At 46.6% G+C, this 19,416-nt stretch overlaps 1 protein-coding gene across 12 annotated transcripts in view; it reads right to left on the bottom strand.

The window, feature by feature from the left end:
- The window catches only part of Cit (citron rho-interacting serine/threonine kinase), a 172,179-nt gene that overhangs the window by 112,898 nt on the left and 39,865 nt on the right, over positions 1–19,416 (bottom strand). For all 12 annotated transcript variants that reach the window (XM_031337593.1, XM_031337594.1, XM_031337597.1 and 9 more), the window contains 2 exons: positions 17,852–18,055; positions 16,451–16,604 (listed from right to left, as the gene is read on the bottom strand). In XM_031337593.1, coding sequence (XP_031193453.1) covers positions 16,451–16,604; positions 17,852–18,055 — 358 coding nt within the window. The remainder of the gene's footprint in view (positions 1–16,450; positions 16,605–17,851; positions 18,056–19,416) is intronic.

Below are 19,416 nucleotides of genomic sequence, written 5' to 3'. Positions count from 1 at the left end.
GGATGGAATGAAAAGGCTTTAAAATCGAGATTGTTCTGTCTGAAAAGTATGTTATTGGGTACCTATGCTAGTATTTTCCTGTACACCGTCATGGTGTCACCAGCTGTCCTCACGCAACATGCCTACCATACCGACTAATGACGAATACATATGAAGCCATATGTTAATCTCTTTGCTTGGTGTAAAGCACAGGAGAAAAACAGGGGGAAGCTTTCCCTGTGTTTTTAAAAATAAAACAACATGTTTGAGGTGGCGGTGCGACACATTCCCCTTAGTGGCAGAAGTAACTTTGAGGGGAGCCCCACCCCAAGTTATAAGATAGAACAAGGCTCTCAGAAACAAAGGCTATTTTAAGAACTGTAGTTAATTTCCCTTCATAAATGCCCCCCACCCAGTCCTCCTTCCTTCCTTCTATCCCTTCTCTTCTCTAATCCAGACATTCATTAAAAGCTTTAGAGGGAAAACGTATTGTCTTCAAACATGTTTTCTTTTAAACAGTAGTGACATAGGAGGCACATGCCCTTGCCCTCCTTCCGGCCTACCGAGCTCTCTAGTCTCACCTTTACGGTTTTTTTGTTTTTGTATTTGTTTTTTTGGTTTTTTTCCAGACAGGGTTTCTCTGTGTAGCCCTGGCTGTCCTGGAACTCACTCTGTAGACCAGGCTGGCCTCGAACTCAGAAATCCTCCTGCCTCTGCCTCCCAAGTGCTGGGATTAAAGGTATGTGCCACCACTGCCCGGCACACCTTTAGTTTTTCTACAGCCATAGATAAGCCTGTCTTGGTTTGGTCTACTGTTTCTAGCTTTCTGCAAGGAAATCTCCTTTATGCTATGGAAGACCTGGAATGTGCACTGCTCAACGCCTATCAGAGCATCGCCTGCCAGCCCTAGTCAGTTTAAAAGAGATTCTGTTGGAGGAACGAGTGACAAGAACCCGGGGTGTGGGCTAATTTCTCAGACTTAACGTGTCACTCCTGTGCAACATACCACTTGTATGGAACTCAAGTGATGATCTATTTCAGAGTACTCATCTGGGCATGAAGAACTGACATCTTTCAAAAAGGATGAGAAAGGAAACGCCAGGCGTGGTGGCTCCCACAGTTTAGGAGGCTGAGGCAGGAGAACCAAGAGTTACAAAGCTGAGGAGGACTACACAGCAAGACACTGTCTCCAAAATCAGAGAGAGAGAGAGAGAGACAGAGACAGAAGGAGGAAGAGCGAGGGGGCTAAGTTTACTCCTGAACTCTTAATCACCCATCTGAGTGACTGACAGATATTGTACTGAACTGCATGTGGCAGAAGCCATGTCACAAAGGACAAAGGTGTGAGTAAAGGCTGTGATAACATCACAAATCAGAACTATGTCTGGACGGCAGTGAGCAACGCTTGATAATGGTCAGCTAATGCACTACAATCAGAGCTGCTTTCAATTCATTCCAGCTTCATGACGCCCTGCCCCTTGATGGACAAAGTAGATCCTATGCTCAAATATGAAGATTTAAAAAAAACAAAAACAAAACGAAACAAAAGACCTTACCTATATGATAAAGGGAGCTCTGACCTGGCGAGGAAGCCAGCCATCTGCATCACTAAGGGGTCGGGCTGTGGATGTGAAAAGCAGAGGTATAAAAGGGTTTCTGAATATTCCAAAAAGCTAGTAGCATGGAGGGACGGAATCTCAAGAGCTGGCTAAAAGCTATCTCCATGGACTGGAGTGGGAGGAGAGGTGCTTTTAAAATAGCTGAGTGGAGGACCAAGAGAGCTGTGGGTAAGGCTGACCTTGAAGAGGGAGACCTGGAATGAACTCGACTGAAGATAATATCAGGGGGAGTCTTAGCGGACTGCACAGATGCAATCTTTCATGGCCGGAAGGGGTTGGTGCTAGAATTTTGCCCAAGATGGACAGGTCTGTAAGGGTCAATGTGACCAACTGCACATTTGGGCCATACTCGGGAGGTGAGTGATGACAGACTCCGAGAGGGAGGATGTGGTGGGCCAGGACCTGGGAAACACCCAGGAATGGGTTCTTCCTATGAGAGAAGGGCTGGAGTGGAGACATGCAAAAGACAGCTTTATCTGAGATCTCATGGGAACAACGCAGGCAAGGAAGTTAAGTCACGGGGTGGGCAAACAAAACTGTGTATTTACAAATAGACACATGTAATTCAGCCCATGAGAAGAGATCCACTGCCCAGAGTTTCAGGCCTACCCCCTGATTCCTCTCTTTGGGGTATAGAGTACTGAGGATAACTTGATCCACCCAACCTCACATTATACAAGATTCAAGAATATGAGCAGCCGGGCAGTGGTGGCACACGCCTTTAATCCCAGCACTTGAGAGGCAGAGGCAGGCGGATTTCTGAGTTCGAGGCCAGCCTGGTCTAGAGAGTGAGTTCCAGGACAGTCAGGAACACAGGGCTACACAGAGAAACCCTGTCTGGGCGGGAGGGGGAGGAAGAATCTGACAGAGCACAACAACCAGGTTGTGACAGCCTTTAAAAAAAAAAAGAAAAAGAAAAGGACCCCCACCCCCACCCCCAAGCCCTGGCCCCGGCCCTTTGAGTCCCCAGAGCGCCAGAAACAGACTTTAAGGTGACACTGTTTTGATGATTGATTTTTACCATGCTGGTTTTGAGATAAATAAGGAAGTTAGCATAGGAAAGTTTGTTTCCATCAATTAATCAATCTAAAGAATGCTGGCACCTGCCGGCTAACAGCTAGGCCAATATCCCCTCAGGTGGTAATTACCCTGAATGTCAGGATTTGACTGCTCTGACCTCCTCTACCCCAAGGCCATGTTCCTCCTCCACATCTGTTAATATTAAGTGCTTAGGGACTGGACAGTCGTTAAGAACTCATGGTTCTTCCAAAGGACCACAGTTTGGCTTCAAGCACGCATATCTAGTGGTTCACAACCACCTGTAACTCTGGCTCTAGAGGATCTGACGCCCTCTTCTGGCCTCCATAGGCACCTACACTCACATGTGCACATACCAATGCAAATAAATGCACCCATACATATAAATAAATTTTAAAAAAATCAGGCTGGAGGGGTGGCAGATAAGCAGATACGAGCTTTGGCTGCTCTGCCAGAGGACCCAGGGTCAATCCCTCACAACCGTCTGCAACTCCAGTCATAGGGGGTGAGCCACTCTTCTCACCTCCAAGGGCACCAGAGAAGCATGTGGTACATAGACAGCCATGCAAGGAAAACACCCTGACAAAAAAAAGAAAAAAAAAAAAAAAAAAAAAAAAAAAAAAAAAAGAAACAGTTTCAAACCCAAATAAATCTTTAAAAATATTAAGTACTTTTCCCCCCAAAGGCTTAGACACTTGGGAGATGTGCTCCCCCCACCTCTGGGCTACAATTGAACCAGATTTCTCCACCATAGATGGATTTTCCTCCCTCCCCAGGCTAGGTATTCAGCAATCTGTGAGCCACCTACATTAGGCTAGAAATATTCAAGAGAGGTCCATTTCCAGTTGCAAGAGTCATGAGTGCACTTCTCTGCAGGTCTAGATTTGGAGGTTTTCTGTCAGGTGACATCCATCGGGTCACCTTTCAGCAGAAGGCAGAAAGGTGCGTCCCTGTTCCCATGTCCCCGGATCTGCTCCCAGACCCCAGCAATCTTCATTCCCAACGCCTCCCCCCAGAGTCAGATGCATCCACAAGCACAGAGCGGCTCCATTCTTTATGGCCCTCCTCATCTTGGGACCTGCGTCTCCAACACTTAAAAGTTTTACCTCATTTTTTTCTTTTCCTTGGAGACACAGTATATAGCCCTGGCTGGCCTTAAACTCACTGGCTTTCACATCACCCTCCTGAGTGCTGGGATTAAAGGCACATGCCACCACACCTGGCTAAAGCTTTTTACTCTTAAATGTTTACAAAAAAACAAAATGTTCACACCCTAAGATATCTAAGAAGTAAGATAGCCATCCCCCAGCTCCTATCTTGGCAGCTCCCGCCCTCTCCTGGCTTGTCTGCTGACATAGACATGGCGCCCACTGTTGCTGGAGCAGGATGCTCCAGGGCAGGGTCTCCTGTCAGTGGCATCTTGGCATTGAAGACAGGAAAGTCCTTGTTGATGGGGTTTGCAGAATTACATATAGCCTCACTCTCTACAAACAACGGCATCCCCAACCTATCAAAAAAGCCTTGAATACTGTCATGTCTACTACCAATTGAGAACTACTGTCTACAGATAAGAGCTTCTTAAAACTATTGTTGCTGCCGGCCCAGTTCTGAGCACATGTACGTATGGTGTCGGGGTGCATAAGAGAATAGAGGTGGAGATCAGAGGACAGCTCTCAGGAGTCCGTTTCCTCCTTCCACCATGTAAGACCCAGAGAGCATTTTTTTTAACCTGTTGAGCCATTTCACCAGTCCTAGAGAAAGACCTTAGAAGAAACATAACCAGGACTTGTGATGTGGTTCTGCCTGCCCTTGAGAGCCAAACCCTTAAATGATGCCCAAGCCTCTCGTGGGTGAATAAGTGAGCCAACTCTCAAAAGTTGTCCTTTGACCTCTACACATGTGGGACACACACGTGAACATACACAAATGCACATGCATACATGTATTAAAATGCTTAAAGGGAAAAAAACTAGCAAGACACATAACCACAGGGCCTGTAACAAACTGCCCACCCCATACCTGACCCTGTGCTCAGTTTTCCCCGAGTGTTTCAAGACTCTTTAAGTCAGCAACCAGCGCTCTGGTTGGTTTGATGTCTCTTTTAACCTGGGCACTCTTCTTCCTTAAGAGGAAAAAGAACACATTTGTCTGAGGAACCTTGCAGAATTTTTCAGTCTGGACTTGGTTGCCTATTTCCTTGGAGCACCATGGAAGTTGTCTGTCCCATGTTTCTCGTTGATTGGCAGATGAACCCCGGGGCCTTCTGGGTGACCATGTGCACTTTTTTTTTTTTGTGAGCATCACCCAAGGATGGGCGGTCAACTCGCTGTCACATGACACTCAGGAGCACAAAGCCCCTGACCTCAATTCTTGTGATGTGAAAATTGGTCCATGAGTTTGATGCCACCCAGGCCCCCTCCCCCCGAGCTTTCTCTGGAGTCTTCCTCCTGTTGGGCTCCATAGCCATGGTGGCCACGGTCTCTGAGCTGTTTACTTCCTGAGCGGCTGGCAGAAGGTGGACTTCAGATGCTCTCCTTCACCTTACATTTACTAGCACATCAAAATTTGGTTACCCTGGCACACACTCAAAGAGAAAGACGGGGTGACGCTGAATTAGACAACGTCAGAGTAGGGCTGGGGAGATGGCTCAGTGGTTAAGTGCACTGACTGCTCTTCCAGAGGTCTCGAGTTCAGTTGCCAGCAACCACATGGTGGCTCACAACCATCTGTAATGATCTGATGCCCTCTTCTGGTGTGTCTGAAGAGAGCTGTACTTATATACATAAAATAAATAAATAAATCTTTCAAAAAAAAAAAGTCAGAGTAGTGAAGTTGGGGCTCAGCTCCTCGGGGAGTGACCAGTGACATTCCTTCCTGGCATCAGTGTGCGCTCCTACATTTTTATGCGTTCGGTGTGTTTCGAGACACTGCGGTGCTTTTTACTGTTCCCTGCTAGGCCAGCAGAGCTAACTGCAGTTTACAGGAGCCAGAAGAGAAAGCACCAAAGCTCTCTACCCCTGCTGAGGCGAGGGAGACAGATCGAGAATGTGGGCAGATTCTAAGGGATAATGGCATAGTGTCTTTACCAAGTCAAATGTCATGACTGTGTGTGTGTGTGTGTGTGTGCGTGTGTGTGTGTGTGTGTGTGTGTGAGAGAGAGAGAGAGAGAGAGAGAGCAACCTTGTACATATAAATGTTCAGAAGATCTCATGTGTGTGCTGTATTTGGGTATATGTAATTGTGGGTACCAGAGGGTGTGTGTGTGTGTGTGTGTGTGTGTGTGTTCAATGTCCAGTATCCTCCTTAATCATGTTCCACCTTAATTTCTGAAGCAGAGTCTGTCACTAATCCTGGTGCTTACCAATCTGACTGGACTAGTTGGCCCACGTACTCCGGCAATCCTCCTGTCTCCACCTCCCCAGCACTGGGATCACAGGAGCAACCCAAGTCTGGCTTTTTCCATCAAGCTGAGGCCTAAACTCAGATCATTCTGTTTGCCTAGCACATACTTTACAGCTGAGTTGTCTCCCCAGACCTCTAGAACTTTACATCGGGATCGTGGGGGAGAAGACTCAAGTCTATCTCCAAGCTGACTATATCCCAAGATACAAGACTCTGGGTCCAACCATTCAGAGTACTAGTGAGTCCCAGGGCACTGTTGCTGAGGAAGTAAAATGGAGAAACTGCTGTGGAAAAGGTAGGTGTCCTCTTTGAAAGGTAAACATGTGTACATTCGGTCTGACCATTCTATCCCTGCTTAACCCGGAGTGGGGTGGGGGGGAGATGAATGCATGCGTCTGCAGACCGATGCCCATGTGATAAGAGCAATCATATTTCAGGGACCAAAACCTGGAGACAACCCAGCTGTCCCCTGGCAGGTGATGAGATAAACAACAGACCCCAACCCAACAATAAAAAGCAGTGAACTGTGGGCCGTGCCTCAGCAGGAGGAACATGGGAACAGTGTGGGGTAAGAGAAGGTGGACAGGACACACTGTATGGTTCAATTACGTGAACTCTAGGAAATACAAGCTAAACTGCCTATCATGCTAGGAGTCAGTTCTGTTGTAGCTAGGGACAAAGGAAGGGTTGAGGAAGGACAACAGGGAGGATCATAGAGAATCATGATGCTAGAGGAGAAAAGGCCTACAATCCTAACTCATATGCTTTGGGGGTGGTGAGCTTGTTTGTCTTCTTAAGCCTGGTGGTGACTTCACGTATCTATATGCATATCCAAGTTTAAACTATACAGGTATTCATGGACTTGTATGTCTCTTATTCCTCAACAAAGCTGTGTCCTGGCTCTGGAGCGACTACTCTGCCTCCTTCCTGCAAGAAGAATTAAACAAACACACCTAGTCTCCTCCTCACTCGCCCCTTCCACGAGGAAGGAGCTCACAGCAGGCACAGAGCTGAGTGACTGCCCAGCCATGTTTAACTAGGAGGTAGGACTCCGTGCCTTCTCAGGGCCCAGCTCAGCACCTCCTCTTCTCAGACTTGGCAGGCACTCAGCCAGCTGGCTCTTGTCCTTGCTCCCACAGGCCTCTGCGGCAGCAAGGCCAGCCTGCCTATGAAGCCAAGTTTAAGGGTCTTCTGTAGGATGGATAGATTTATCAGCCTCAAAGGTTACTGAACACTCACACCTAAGGCCAGTCTTTGTCAAGTATCCCTTTGTAAGTCAGGAAGGGTTGTCTCCGGTCTCCAACTATGAGTGCTGCCGTTGAGTATCTGCCACCAGGGTGCATAACACTGGCCGTATTTACTGTCTCTGAAGTAACACACTGGAAACCACTGCCACCATTGCCACCCCCAAGCCACAGAGCACCAGTGCCACCTGCTCTCTGTCCTTAGGCTGTCATCCCTGTGACTCCCCCAGCAGTCCCCTTCCATTCTAGCCAACCTTCACCCTCAGAAAATGAGCATGAATGCAATCAACACTCTTCATAGGATTGACTGGAGAGTTGGCTGCTGAACAGAGTCCCAGATGTTTAATATAATTCTGAATCACTGGCCAAATCATCTCCATGCCTGCTTGTTTATGAAAGGGCTTTCAGCAAGCAAGAGCTGAAATGGGGGTGGGGGGGTAAGCTCCAATTTCTGGGTTCCCTAACAAACCTATTCCCATTGCCCATCTTCTCCATGGAAAAGCATTTTCTTATCTCCTTTAGAACTGACCCAGTTGAAATCTGGGACTGGATCACTGGCTTGGGCTGAGGGGTACAAAAAAAAAAATAGCAGACCCTGGAGGGACACAGTCCATCACATCACAAGGGGCCTAATTTATGAGAAATATAGTAAGGAAATTCCACTAAAAGTCAGTATGTAGAAAACCAAGTCTTTTGAGAACAAATCCTTCTAGACCTCTACCCTTCATGAAACATGACTCCCTTAATGGTCCATACAACTCCTCACTAAGCCCACCAGGAAACAGATTTCAGATCACCCTTCCACCAGTAACAGAGGAAGAGTCCCTTGTTTAGACAATGAAGCTGAAATACTCTCCACCCAGATCGCAACACTCCTGCATCTTAACACTGCAGTATTCGCCATTTATAATGTAGAATATATACTTTTAATACCGCTGATGTGGCCTCCAAACTCTCACTAGAGGAGAAAAGGCCTATAACCCTAATTCATAAGCAGTTAGCTCCTTTTAGCCTATTTCTCCTCTTCATCACTTACTCTGTAAAAACAGAACAGCCCCCAGGAGATGCATAAATATCCCCTGCAAATTCCCTAAGAAACTATCAAGTCCTGCCTGCATCTCTCCATCATTCCTTTGCCATGTTCTGGCCAGTTAAGTTCCTGTATGCTCTATAGCAACCCACTGTCCCCTTGGCCTCCTGCTCCTGGCTGCTGATACCTTGGGGGCCTCAGTTCCTCTTCCTTGCTTCCTTTTGTTCCTACGCTGACCAGGAGACTGGCAGAGAGACACATTTCAGGGTCAGTCGAGCCATAAAGAGGCTCACCTGCACCCTCTTCACAGTAGCTGATGAAACAAAGCAATTCCACCAGAGACCTGGCCAGGCAATGGGGGCTCTGAACCCAGCAGCTTTGAAAGAGGCTATTTTGTTCTCCCTTTTAAGAAGTGTAAGGGAATGGCAGGGCCAGGAAGCAGGAGAGGGTTGGGTGGTGAGCAGGGAGAGGGGGAAGGGAACAGGTTTGTTTGTTTGTTTTCCGGAGGGGAAACTGGGAAAGGAGATACCATATGACATGTAAATAAAGAAAATATCTAATTAAAAAAAAAAGAGGCTAAGACCGAGTGACTGATCACACACCACACAGTGTGTGCTACAGGTGAAACGCTCAAGGGCAGAGACAGAAGGCGGGTGTTGCCACAGGGCCTTGTTTGGGAGAGAGACAAATGATGTCCACAAGAAACAGCCGTTGGAGGAGTAGGGTCTTATGAAGCCTTGCCCTCGTTCAATGATGCACATAAATGCCTGCCAGTAAAAACATCTAAGTTATTAAGAAACAGAACAAAGACGCAGTCTTAAGTACAGGAGGTGATAGTATTTTATATTAACACAGAATATTTCAGAAAGAAGGAAGGACTGGGAATGGGATGGAGAGATTTCTTACTCTACAACTGTCTCTATCACTTAGTTTTTTTTAGATTTTTTTTGTTTAGATTTATTTATATTTTGTGTATACATGTGTTTTGCCTGCATGTATCGTATGTATGTGTGTCGCATGCATGCCTGATATCCAAGGGGGTAGAAAGAGGTGGTGAATCTCCTGGAACTTCGGCCAGGTTAGAGACCATTTTGAGCTACTGTCAAGGCACCAGGAATGTAACCCAGGTCCTCTGCAAGAGCGACAAGTACTCCTAACTACTGAGCCATAGTTCCAGCTCCTTGTATCACTCCAAACTTCTACCATTCCAGCAGTCTCAAAAGAAATAATACCTAAAGAGCTAAGTTTTAGTCAGTGGTATTTCAGATGGTATGGTTGTATAATCCCAGCACTTGGGAGGCTTAGGCAGGGGGAACATAAACTTGAGAACAGCACATGCTACATGGTAAGGCCACATCTTTAAAACACAAAACAATAAATAGCTTTCACAGACAAAACAAGATAAAAGTTAAAATGCTAGATTTGGAAAGATATAAATTCCATGCCTAGCACCGACAACTACAGGATCTGGGAGTTTCACTAAGCGCTCACAGCTTCACCCCCAAGTGTTGTCTTTTATACTGTGGGATTCATTCTAGGAACTGACTCACTGGAAGTCTAGGGAGGAGCAAAAGGGACAGTAAGATGCTTAGCAGAACCCTGGCACATAGTAGGTGCTTAGCATTCCAATATAATACTTGCCTAAGAGGTATTAATGAAGGATGCTTAACCCATCCTTCACTGACAGGAAGAGAGACAACAGTAAAGTGGGGACTGAGAGAGAGAAGCAAATCCCCTTTGGCTATCAAATGAAGAAGGGGGTCACACCATCATCTTGAAGGATGTACAGGCTATCTAAGAGAAAAGTTTTACATTCCTCACAAGTATAGCATAAAAATCCAACAATTCTGGTTCAGCAAGCAGGCTTAGCAGGTGAAGGTGCTTGCTGCCAAATTGATGACATGAGTTTGATTCCCAGGACCCACTCCCGCAAGTTGTCCATGGACCTCCCCATACTCATACTGCCAAGGAACATTTGTACACCCCCCAAAACCACACATGCATGCACACACACACATAAACACATATACTCACATACACACATGCTCATACACATACACACTCACATACATATGCTCACACCCATATACACACACATGCTCGCGCACACACACACACACACACACACTCTTGTAAATAAATAAATGAAATTTTTAAAAATTAAGACAACTATTCTAAGCAGTTACATCCACCCATGGGAGTCCTAAGCCAAAAAGCATCCCCTCCCATCCAGAGCCTATAAGTCAAAACAAGGGAGACCCACAAAGATGGGCAAAAAGAAATGCTAAGCCTGACACATCTGGTTTTCTCCTCCCCAGTAGCTTTGTAAGCCTTAATATGTACAGGGATCACCGAGGGATCTTATTAAAACACAGCTTCCAACTTAGGACGGAGCCTTTGCGACTCTAACAAGCTCCCAGGTGATGACAGTGCTATTGGTCCATGGGGTCCGGTAGAAGCATCCTACTGACCTCTGGCAACTGTTCCGGGGCTCATTAGCAATAGAGCCTTGGGGAATTAACATTACTGGAATGTTGTTCTTCCTCATGAAATCCTCCATGGGGTACAACTGAATCCCTTGACTCCTGGTCCCCCCCCCAAGAGACCAAAAGCAATGTCTGGAGACTTTTTTTTTGTGGAGTCTCACAATGCTAAATAGCATTGTGGGTAGAAGCTAGGGATGCTGAGAGGTACACTGCGGTTCACACAGCAGCCCTACAACCACTAATTGTCTGTCCTCAAACATGAGCAGTGCCAAAGTTGGGAGACCTTGCTCTAAATAAACAGGACAGTCTGTGCCACGCCCCTGGGGCGACAGATCCTAATTTTTAAGGGGTGACATCAGTCCAATGTCCTTTCCCAGCTTAGCTCTGGGACACAAAGCACACAAGGGCAGATGCCCCAAGTGGACACAGGTCTCCAGGGCGGAGTCTACGGTCGTCTTTTGTTTAAGGTAAGGCGTATGTGATTTCCGTAACTCAGTGAGGGAAACTGCAAGGCAGAAAACCTTATGTCTAACAATCCATGTGACTCAAAACCACACTGGTTCTCCATGAGCTTGAGAAAATTACAGTATTATCCACATCTGTAAGATGGATCTAAAACCCAAGGGTTTTGAAGCAATACCATGTGACATATTAGAATGTCTTGTCCTGGGATAAAAGAAACGAAGACCACACTAAAGGTCTGTGATTTTAAAGAGGAAAAACCAAGCACCACTACATGGCAGTGCTTACTTTATACACAAGATTTTCAAGACTGTCCCTCGCCAGCCTGGTCTATAGAGTGAGTTCCAGGACAGCCAGGGCTACACGGAGAAATCCTGTCTCAAAGAAGAAAAAAAAAAACTGTCCCTCGGCAATGGGTGCCTCCTCTTCAGCCAGATGCACCCTCCCATCCCAAAGGTTTACAGTCGTGTAAGCAGATTCTTACAGTCCAGCTCCCACCTGCCCGGGACCAGGAAGAGCGGGGAAAGTGACATCCATTTGGAAAAAGACGTCAACATGCCATCAGCATGGGCTTACCACTGAGTCACTGTGGATGGATCAAAACAAAATGTACTCTCTGCGAACAAATACTACAGACCTGGAAAACTGGAAGAACCTGGCAAGAACTGCTTCATGTTGAGAACACTGAAAGGACTGTGTCAGGAGTGAAAGCCCACAACAATGGCTCTCCGGAACACTCTCCAGAGATGCTCAAGGAGAGACTGTCACCTCCCGCATTTACACCTTTGTCATCCTTGGGACACGGAGGCCTTGGGGGAAAGGTGTAAGTGTGCCAGTTCTGTTGGGGGGAAACATGTTAAAAGATGTGTCCTGGGCAAGTGCCAGACAGTAAAACCTTCCCTGAGACAGGAGCAGAGGGATGCCAGGAAACCCCCTAAGTATGAAAGTGGAGAGCTCAGACTGGCTCCCAGGACTCCAGAGAAATCAAGCCAGGTTCAAAAGCACCTGAAACACTGGGGCAGCCGCTGGGAGTCCCTGCTGAGACCCAGGAGTCCCTGGAGCTCAGACAGGAAATACAAGCAAGAGGTGGAGAACACACCATCATCCTATGAGGCCGGGAGCAAGCATCTGAGCGATGGGGGCCTGAACACACACCTGTGCGGCAGTAACTCCTCAGAGTTGCTGCCTTACCAGAAGAACACTTGAACTGATCAGTTGCCTGGGTCGTGACCTACTGCACCTAGGAGGGCAAGGGCGCTCTGCCCGCCACAGAGCCGAAGCAGAAGTGAGTCTTCCCTCCCCTGCTACCACCCCACCATCCAACACCCCCGATGGTGTCAATCAACCTGCCTGGACCCTTCTTAAACTGCACATCAGCATCCCACCAGGACCACCTCTCGAGATAATGCGTTTCGATGATTATTACCTGCTGTGTTAAGCAGCACTTCCTTTCATTGGTTACAAGAAAAAGAAGAATTAGGGGTGAGACTGCAAAGAGGGTAACGCTGCTTTCATCAAGGAACAATATCTTGTTGTGGGAAGCTGAAGTGTTCAGCGGCACGAATCACAAGGCATTGCCGCGCTGACCGTGAACTTGGGAAGCCTGACAGCTGCAAGGTCTCTGGGCTGATGAGAGTCACTCCGAGTGTGTTTGTGAGGAACTGAGCTGGACAAAGGCGTAATTTATGTTAGAAAACAGCTCTGATCTCCAGTACAGCGGTGTTCTGATTCACAAGGCCCTGAGCTGATTGCAAACACACAAAGAAAAAGGAGAAACACCTGCTAGAGGGCACAGGATGAATACCATACCTCTCTGCATGGTCGAAGCTCACCAGGCACCTACCAATCCTCAGAGAGAATGAAATTCCCAGCTCCACCTAAGCTACCCAAACTGGAAAGTGCTACAAAGAATAAACATCATGTGATCTGGTCTGTGACAGGAGAGGGACTCGAACTATAAAAACTGGTGAAATCCATGTAAAGTCTCTCATTTAAGAAGAATATTATAAGGACAGCCAGGGCTACACAGAGAAACCCTGTCTCCAAAACAAAATAAAACACAAAGGATACTATAAGAAAATTTTAGTCTGAGTTTTGACAAGGGAGGTGCTGTTCTGTCAGAGTGATCTACACTGGAGACGAGGAAGCCAAAGGTCCAGAAGTACTATGTCAACTCTGCAACTGTTCTGCAAGTCTGATAGTATAAAATACAAGGTTGACTGAACTTGAAAGTTTCTTTAAGCAAACCTATTTTGTGAGTCTTTGGAGCCACTACTGACACCAGGAGCTGGTGGTCAATAAGTCATCAGGGTCCTTATGGGCATGGGTATGTGCATGGGTGTATGCATGGGTGCAGGTGTGCGTGCATGCTAGGAATCAAACTCTGGTCCTCTGGGAAAGAGAGCAGCAGGTGCTCTTAACTAGTGAACACCTCTGCAGCCCTTTCTCCACCTTTTGAAAGACCACTGCTGTCCAGTCCTCTATGGCCTCCGAAGGCCACTGCACTCATATTTGCACACCTCTGCCATACACACATAACTATAAGTAAAATAAAATCTTTCTTTCAAAATACTGGAGGGACACTGTGTCTATGCTGAGCACCTCCCCCTGCTGTTTCTGGTCCTCAAGTCCCTAAATGAAACATCACAATGACTATTCAGGACGTTTCCATATCAAGTGTTGAGACACGTTGAGGCATGGCTGAAAGCAGACAGGAAGATGCTTGCCCACTATATGCAATTGATGTGTCATTTTGTATACAGACCAACTTTGGGCCGCCTCAGGTTTGGGGATCCGGTGGGGGGGGACATTGTCCCTGGGACCAACCTCCCTCCCAACAGGGAGGGCAAACTCTCCTGGCAAAAACAGCATGAGATCCTATCAAAACACAAAATAAAGTTACTCAGATAGTTAACCACCATTCACCGACTCGCCTAAGTGGAAGTGTGTGTCGTTAGGGATAATTAGCAAGCTCATGCATAAAAACATTAATTGCTTGTTCAAGAAGATGAGATAAAAAGGCAAGACAAGGAAAGATTAAGAACTTGAATAGCATCTAAAGGATAGTCTATCAAATCTTTCCATGAGCATTGATGGAGAGAATGAAAATATATTACTGATTAAAAAGTCTCACATTGGAAAACTAGGAGGGAAATGTCTGAATCTTAGAAAAATGAACCAGCATGTCTACCCAATGCTATGGCTTAGGACTTATCTCTTTTTAAAGGCTATGGGTTGAAAGCTTGGCCATCATACTATGGCACTCCTGGGAGATGGTGGAACCTTCATAGGTTGGGCCTGGTGAGTGGGTGAGGTCACTGAAGTACCCCAAAGGGGACACTGAGGTACAGGTCCTCTTTGTGCTTCCCATCCACTATGAGGTAGATGAGCCTCACACCCACTGTGGAGTACTAAGCCATGATGAGCCTCACACTGCATGCTCCCACCATGGAGCACTAAGCTACCACAGACCCAAAACATCAGAGCACTGAGCCACAGGCTGAAACCTCTAAAGACCATTAGCCCTAATCAATTCTCTCTCACTTCAGGTTGATTTTCCTTGGATATTTTACCACAGGGTTGGAAGGCTAGCACACAGAAGAAAAGCTGTCAGAAAAGCTCTATAGAAATACAGTCTACTGAAATACCTCAGCAGGTGGTTAGAGAAAAACCAAAACGGCCTTTTGCTCAAAATACTAGATCCCAACAGTGATACTGTTGTCAACTGGACAAAACCTAGACTCGCTTAAGAAACGTGACACCTGTGTGGAGGTTACCTTATTTGCTTTAACTCAGGTGGTTAAGAGCCACCCACTGTGGGCAGCATCATTCCCTGGGTGGGAGCCTGGACTGTTGGAGCTGAGAGAGGAGCAGAGCTGAGCTGAGCAGCAACAGCCAGTGCTCTGCCTCCTGCTTGTGGATGTGAACTGCCAGCTGTTTCAAGCTCTTGCCACTCAAACTTTGCCACCAAGCTGGTCTTTACCCTTGAATTGTGAGCAGAGTCGACCCTTTCTCCTTGAAGTTGCTGCAGTCAGCATACCTTACAGAAGCAACAGAAAAAATTCAAGACACCAGCCACTCTTACACCTCAGCTGAGGCATAAGAGGTTACACAGTCCCTAATCCTAAATAATTGGACAGATTTTCCTCTGAATTTAGAATATTTACATCTAGAAAAAAATGAGATAGACATTGGGACCCATGTCTAAGCACGTATTTCATGTTTGTCCCGCACACATAGCTAGAGGTAATGTTATATATTTAATGCAACTGCTCATGAGGGTACACCCAGGAGGGAATTTTCCACTTGGAATATCATATTGGTGCTCAAAACTTTCAGATTTCTTTCTTTCTTTCTTTTTCTTTTCTTTTTTCTTTTTCTTTTTCTTTTTTTCTTTTTTGATTAGGGACTTTCAACCTGTAATCACAGTTCCAATTAGAAGCTCAGACTTGACACTTAAAAACAGCTTCCACTTCCCCTGCCTCCCATCAACACCAAAAATAAAGTAAACACAGACGCGCAACAGGCCAGCCAACACTTTACTCTGTGCTGATCACTGGGCCAGGTCAGGGGTCACCTTCAATCAACGACACACTAAAAATAGTCTTCAGAAGAAAATCACCAACTCATAAAGATAAACAGACAAACACGTTTCTTGGCAGCAGCGGCGATGGTAAATCAGATTCTTGTTCTTAATGAAGTGATTCAGTTTAAACTGATTATACAGTGAAGTATGACTGAGTCCCTGAATGTATGAGGTTCAGATCCCACATGCTTCTGAGCAGAGAAACACCTCGGAGGAAGCGTAGCAACACAGCCAGGTATTCAAGGTCTCATCCCAGGCTTGGCCCAGGCAGAGCCCCAGCTGCCAACCTCTGCTCTTCACACACACACACCCCACACACATCCCCTTAGGAAGATGAAATAGGCAGGCTGTGCTTCCTCTTGGAAGAAACTGACAGGCCCAGGAACAACCTTTGAACTCTGCCACTTGCACCTCTAACTCCTAGAAATTTCTGGTGGCCATGGAGAGATGGGGCTTGGTAAACAAGCTACTTCAATCAAAGACAGCTGCATCCTTAGCTCTTCCTATGGCTGTAAATAATTGAAGGCCTCATGTATGTCAGTTTCGGGCAGCTTTGCAGGAGTTTTCGACCCCAAGCCCCAGATGTAGGAGCACGATCTACTTACAGTTACGGATGTTGTTCCAGTCGGTTCTGGCAAAGAAAGGGTGGCAACAGAGACCCTCGAACTTCAGTCTCTCTTTCTGGACACACAGCAAACTCTGAAGCAGATCAAGGAGCTCACTGCTAACTTTGGGGTCATCTGGGAACTTCAAAAATCGCTATTCAAAAAAGAAAAAAAAAAAAAAAAGATTTCCTTAGCCATGATTCGGTTCATGTCCTGAAATGAAGAGGGTAAATCTCTCATACATGCAGGTTCTTTTCATTCTTCTTTTTTTAAATAAAGTTTTGTGCTCTCATAACTTTAGACCAAAGGCGTGTTCCGGAAATAAGTGGCCTGCTCACATCAATGGGCCTGGTCCTTTTGTTGGGGTTCAACGTCCTTTGTGAGTTGACCTGTGCATCGTTCCCCCATCTAAGCTCAAGCACTCCCCATCTCTCTCTCTGTTGTCCGACAGCAATGAGCTATTTCCAGCTCCCTGCATGCCTCACGCTGTTCTCAGCCTAGACCCAGCTTCACCCCGCAGCTCTCCCTGGCTACTTCCCTGCCTGCCATTTCCTTCTCCACACTCCCGCTGCATGTCACACTTCTTTGCATTTGGTTTTTTTGGAACAGGGTGTCATATAATGCAGGTTGGCCTCAAACTCAAAATGTAGCCAAAGAGAGGGGCCTTGAATGCTTGATCCAACTGCCACTGCCCGCGCACTTGTGTTCCGATTCTGTATGGACATGATGTGCTGTGTGGTTTCTGAGGCATGGTGAGGAGAGAAGGTGGAGATGCCTCCCTGCTCGCTCTCCGCTGATGACCTGCTTCCCTGTGGTACCTAGTGCAGCTCTGCTAGGCCTGGGTTACTGACTGAGCAGACTGGGTGGAGGATGGGAATTAGCTCCAAGGGTTATCTAAAGAGAAAGTTCAACTCAAGAGAAGCCTCGATAATAGTGTTTATACATTAAAAAAAAAAAAAAAACCTCATCAATCATTCCAAGGAAATGATACACAGACATATGTGACTACAATCCTAACTCCTCTGCTCACTTCATCCCCCATCACATTCAGACAGCCTGTGCCGCTTCAGGCCTTCCCTCAGTCTCTCTGGTTCAGTCTCCTCACCAGCATGTGAGTGAGGTGGTAATACTTAGCTCCCAGGGCTGTTTGAAAAAGAAGGGAGCTAAGGAGCTATCTGGTCAACTCCAAAACTCACACTTATGCACATTTGGCAACCGTGAACTCAAGATGCATTTCGAAATCAATAAGAAGATGGAGCTAAGAAGGCAGCCATTTTTCATCTTTAGTACAATCTAACATGCTGAGGTGCCTACCCCCCCATGACTGGCCCTCCAGAGAATGCTCAAAGCTGCTCTGCTTTGCACTCAGCATTATTGATTCAAATTCTAATGATTCTTCACCTGGAAGTTCATGATGTTGTTGAAGGTCCGGGCTGAGGTTCCCTCTGTGAATGGGGTCTTCCCATAAACCATCTCATAAGCAACCACTCCAACAGACCACCAGTCACAGTCCAGGCCATAGGTGCCCCTTCGGTCCTCGTTCATCACGGTCAACACTTCTGGAGCCATGTAATCTGGGGTCCCAATGGGGAGCTTGGCATCCACCTGGAAAGCCAGAAATTAAGATGGACAGTCTCGATTACCCTCCAGTGGGTGTCAACACCTGCATTGGGTGCCAGCTGATTGGCCACTGATTACAGCCCACCCAGGCATTTAAACCTAGTGTCTAGTGTCATGCTACCAAGAAATGCCAATGCTTTACTAACATTTAAGGGCGGGGAGGTGGGGGTGGGGAGGGGTGGGGTGGGGCAAGCATAACACAACCCAAAAGCAAGCAGGGTTTGTTGATAACAGCTTCATTACACAACTGTTAAGGTGGATTTCCACAAGCTACTGATATGCCGGAACTTCTTGGCAGTACTGAGGGACTAAACCCAGGGCCTTGTGAAAGATAAGTAAATGTTCCTTCCATGCCCGAGCTACATTCCCAACCCAACAGAAATTATATATACTTCTATTAAAAAGAATAAAAGCCCCAGGGAGTCAGGAGGTCTGGTGGGATGGGGGCGGGGGGTGAGGACATTCTCTTGGAGATTGGGGGGAGAAGGTAGGGAATGAAGAACAATCGAGGGGGGGGGAACAATACTGTAAACAAGCCTAGCAGTGGTGGCGCATGTCTTTAATCCCAGCACTTGGGAGGCAGAGGCAGGTGGATTTCTGAGTTGGAGGCCAGCCTGGTCTACAGAGTGAGTTCCAGGACAGCCAAGTCTACACAGAGAAACCCTGTCTTGAACCCTCCCCCCAAAAAAGACTGTAAACAAAGATTAAAGAATAAAAATATAGGACTGGTGAGATGGCTCAGCAGGTAAGAGCACTGACTGTTCTTCCAAAGGTCCTGAGTTCAAATCCCAGCAACCACATGGTGGCTCACAACCACCCATAATGAGATCTGACGCCCTCTTCTGGTGTGTCTGAAGACAGCTACAGTGTACTTATTTATAATAATAAATAAATATCTTTTTAAAAAAGAAATATATATATATATATGGGGCTGGGGAGATGATTCTGTTGGAAAACTGCTTCTGGTGTGAGTGTGGAGACCTCAGTTCAAATCCCCAAAACCCACATTAGAAACTGAATGTGGGGGTGCACTGGGGAGGCTCATATGAGGGGACCCAGGGGCTTACTGGTAGCCAAGCTAGCAAAACTAGTGAACGCTGGATTCAGTGATAAAGAGTCCCTGTGTTGACCTCTGGCCTCTACACCCATGCACATACATATGAGCACACACTCACATATGCTATACATAGAAGGGGGAAGGAAGGGGGGAGAGAGAGAACAACGAAATGAGAACGAAGCCTGAATATGGATCTATGCTATAAGACCAATAATCTATTAATGAAAACTGGAGACTAGCTGGCAACACAAAACAGCATGAAGTCAGACATTTCAAATCTGCGGGGGGG

The sequence above is a fragment of the Mastomys coucha genome, unplaced genomic scaffold, assembly GCF_008632895.1.
Source record: "Mastomys coucha isolate ucsf_1 unplaced genomic scaffold, UCSF_Mcou_1 pScaffold22, whole genome shotgun sequence".
NCBI lineage: Eukaryota > Metazoa > Chordata > Mammalia > Rodentia > Muridae > Mastomys > Mastomys coucha.
The sequence above is the reverse complement of the archived record's forward strand: the minus strand, read 5'-3'. Positions and strand labels throughout refer to the sequence as shown.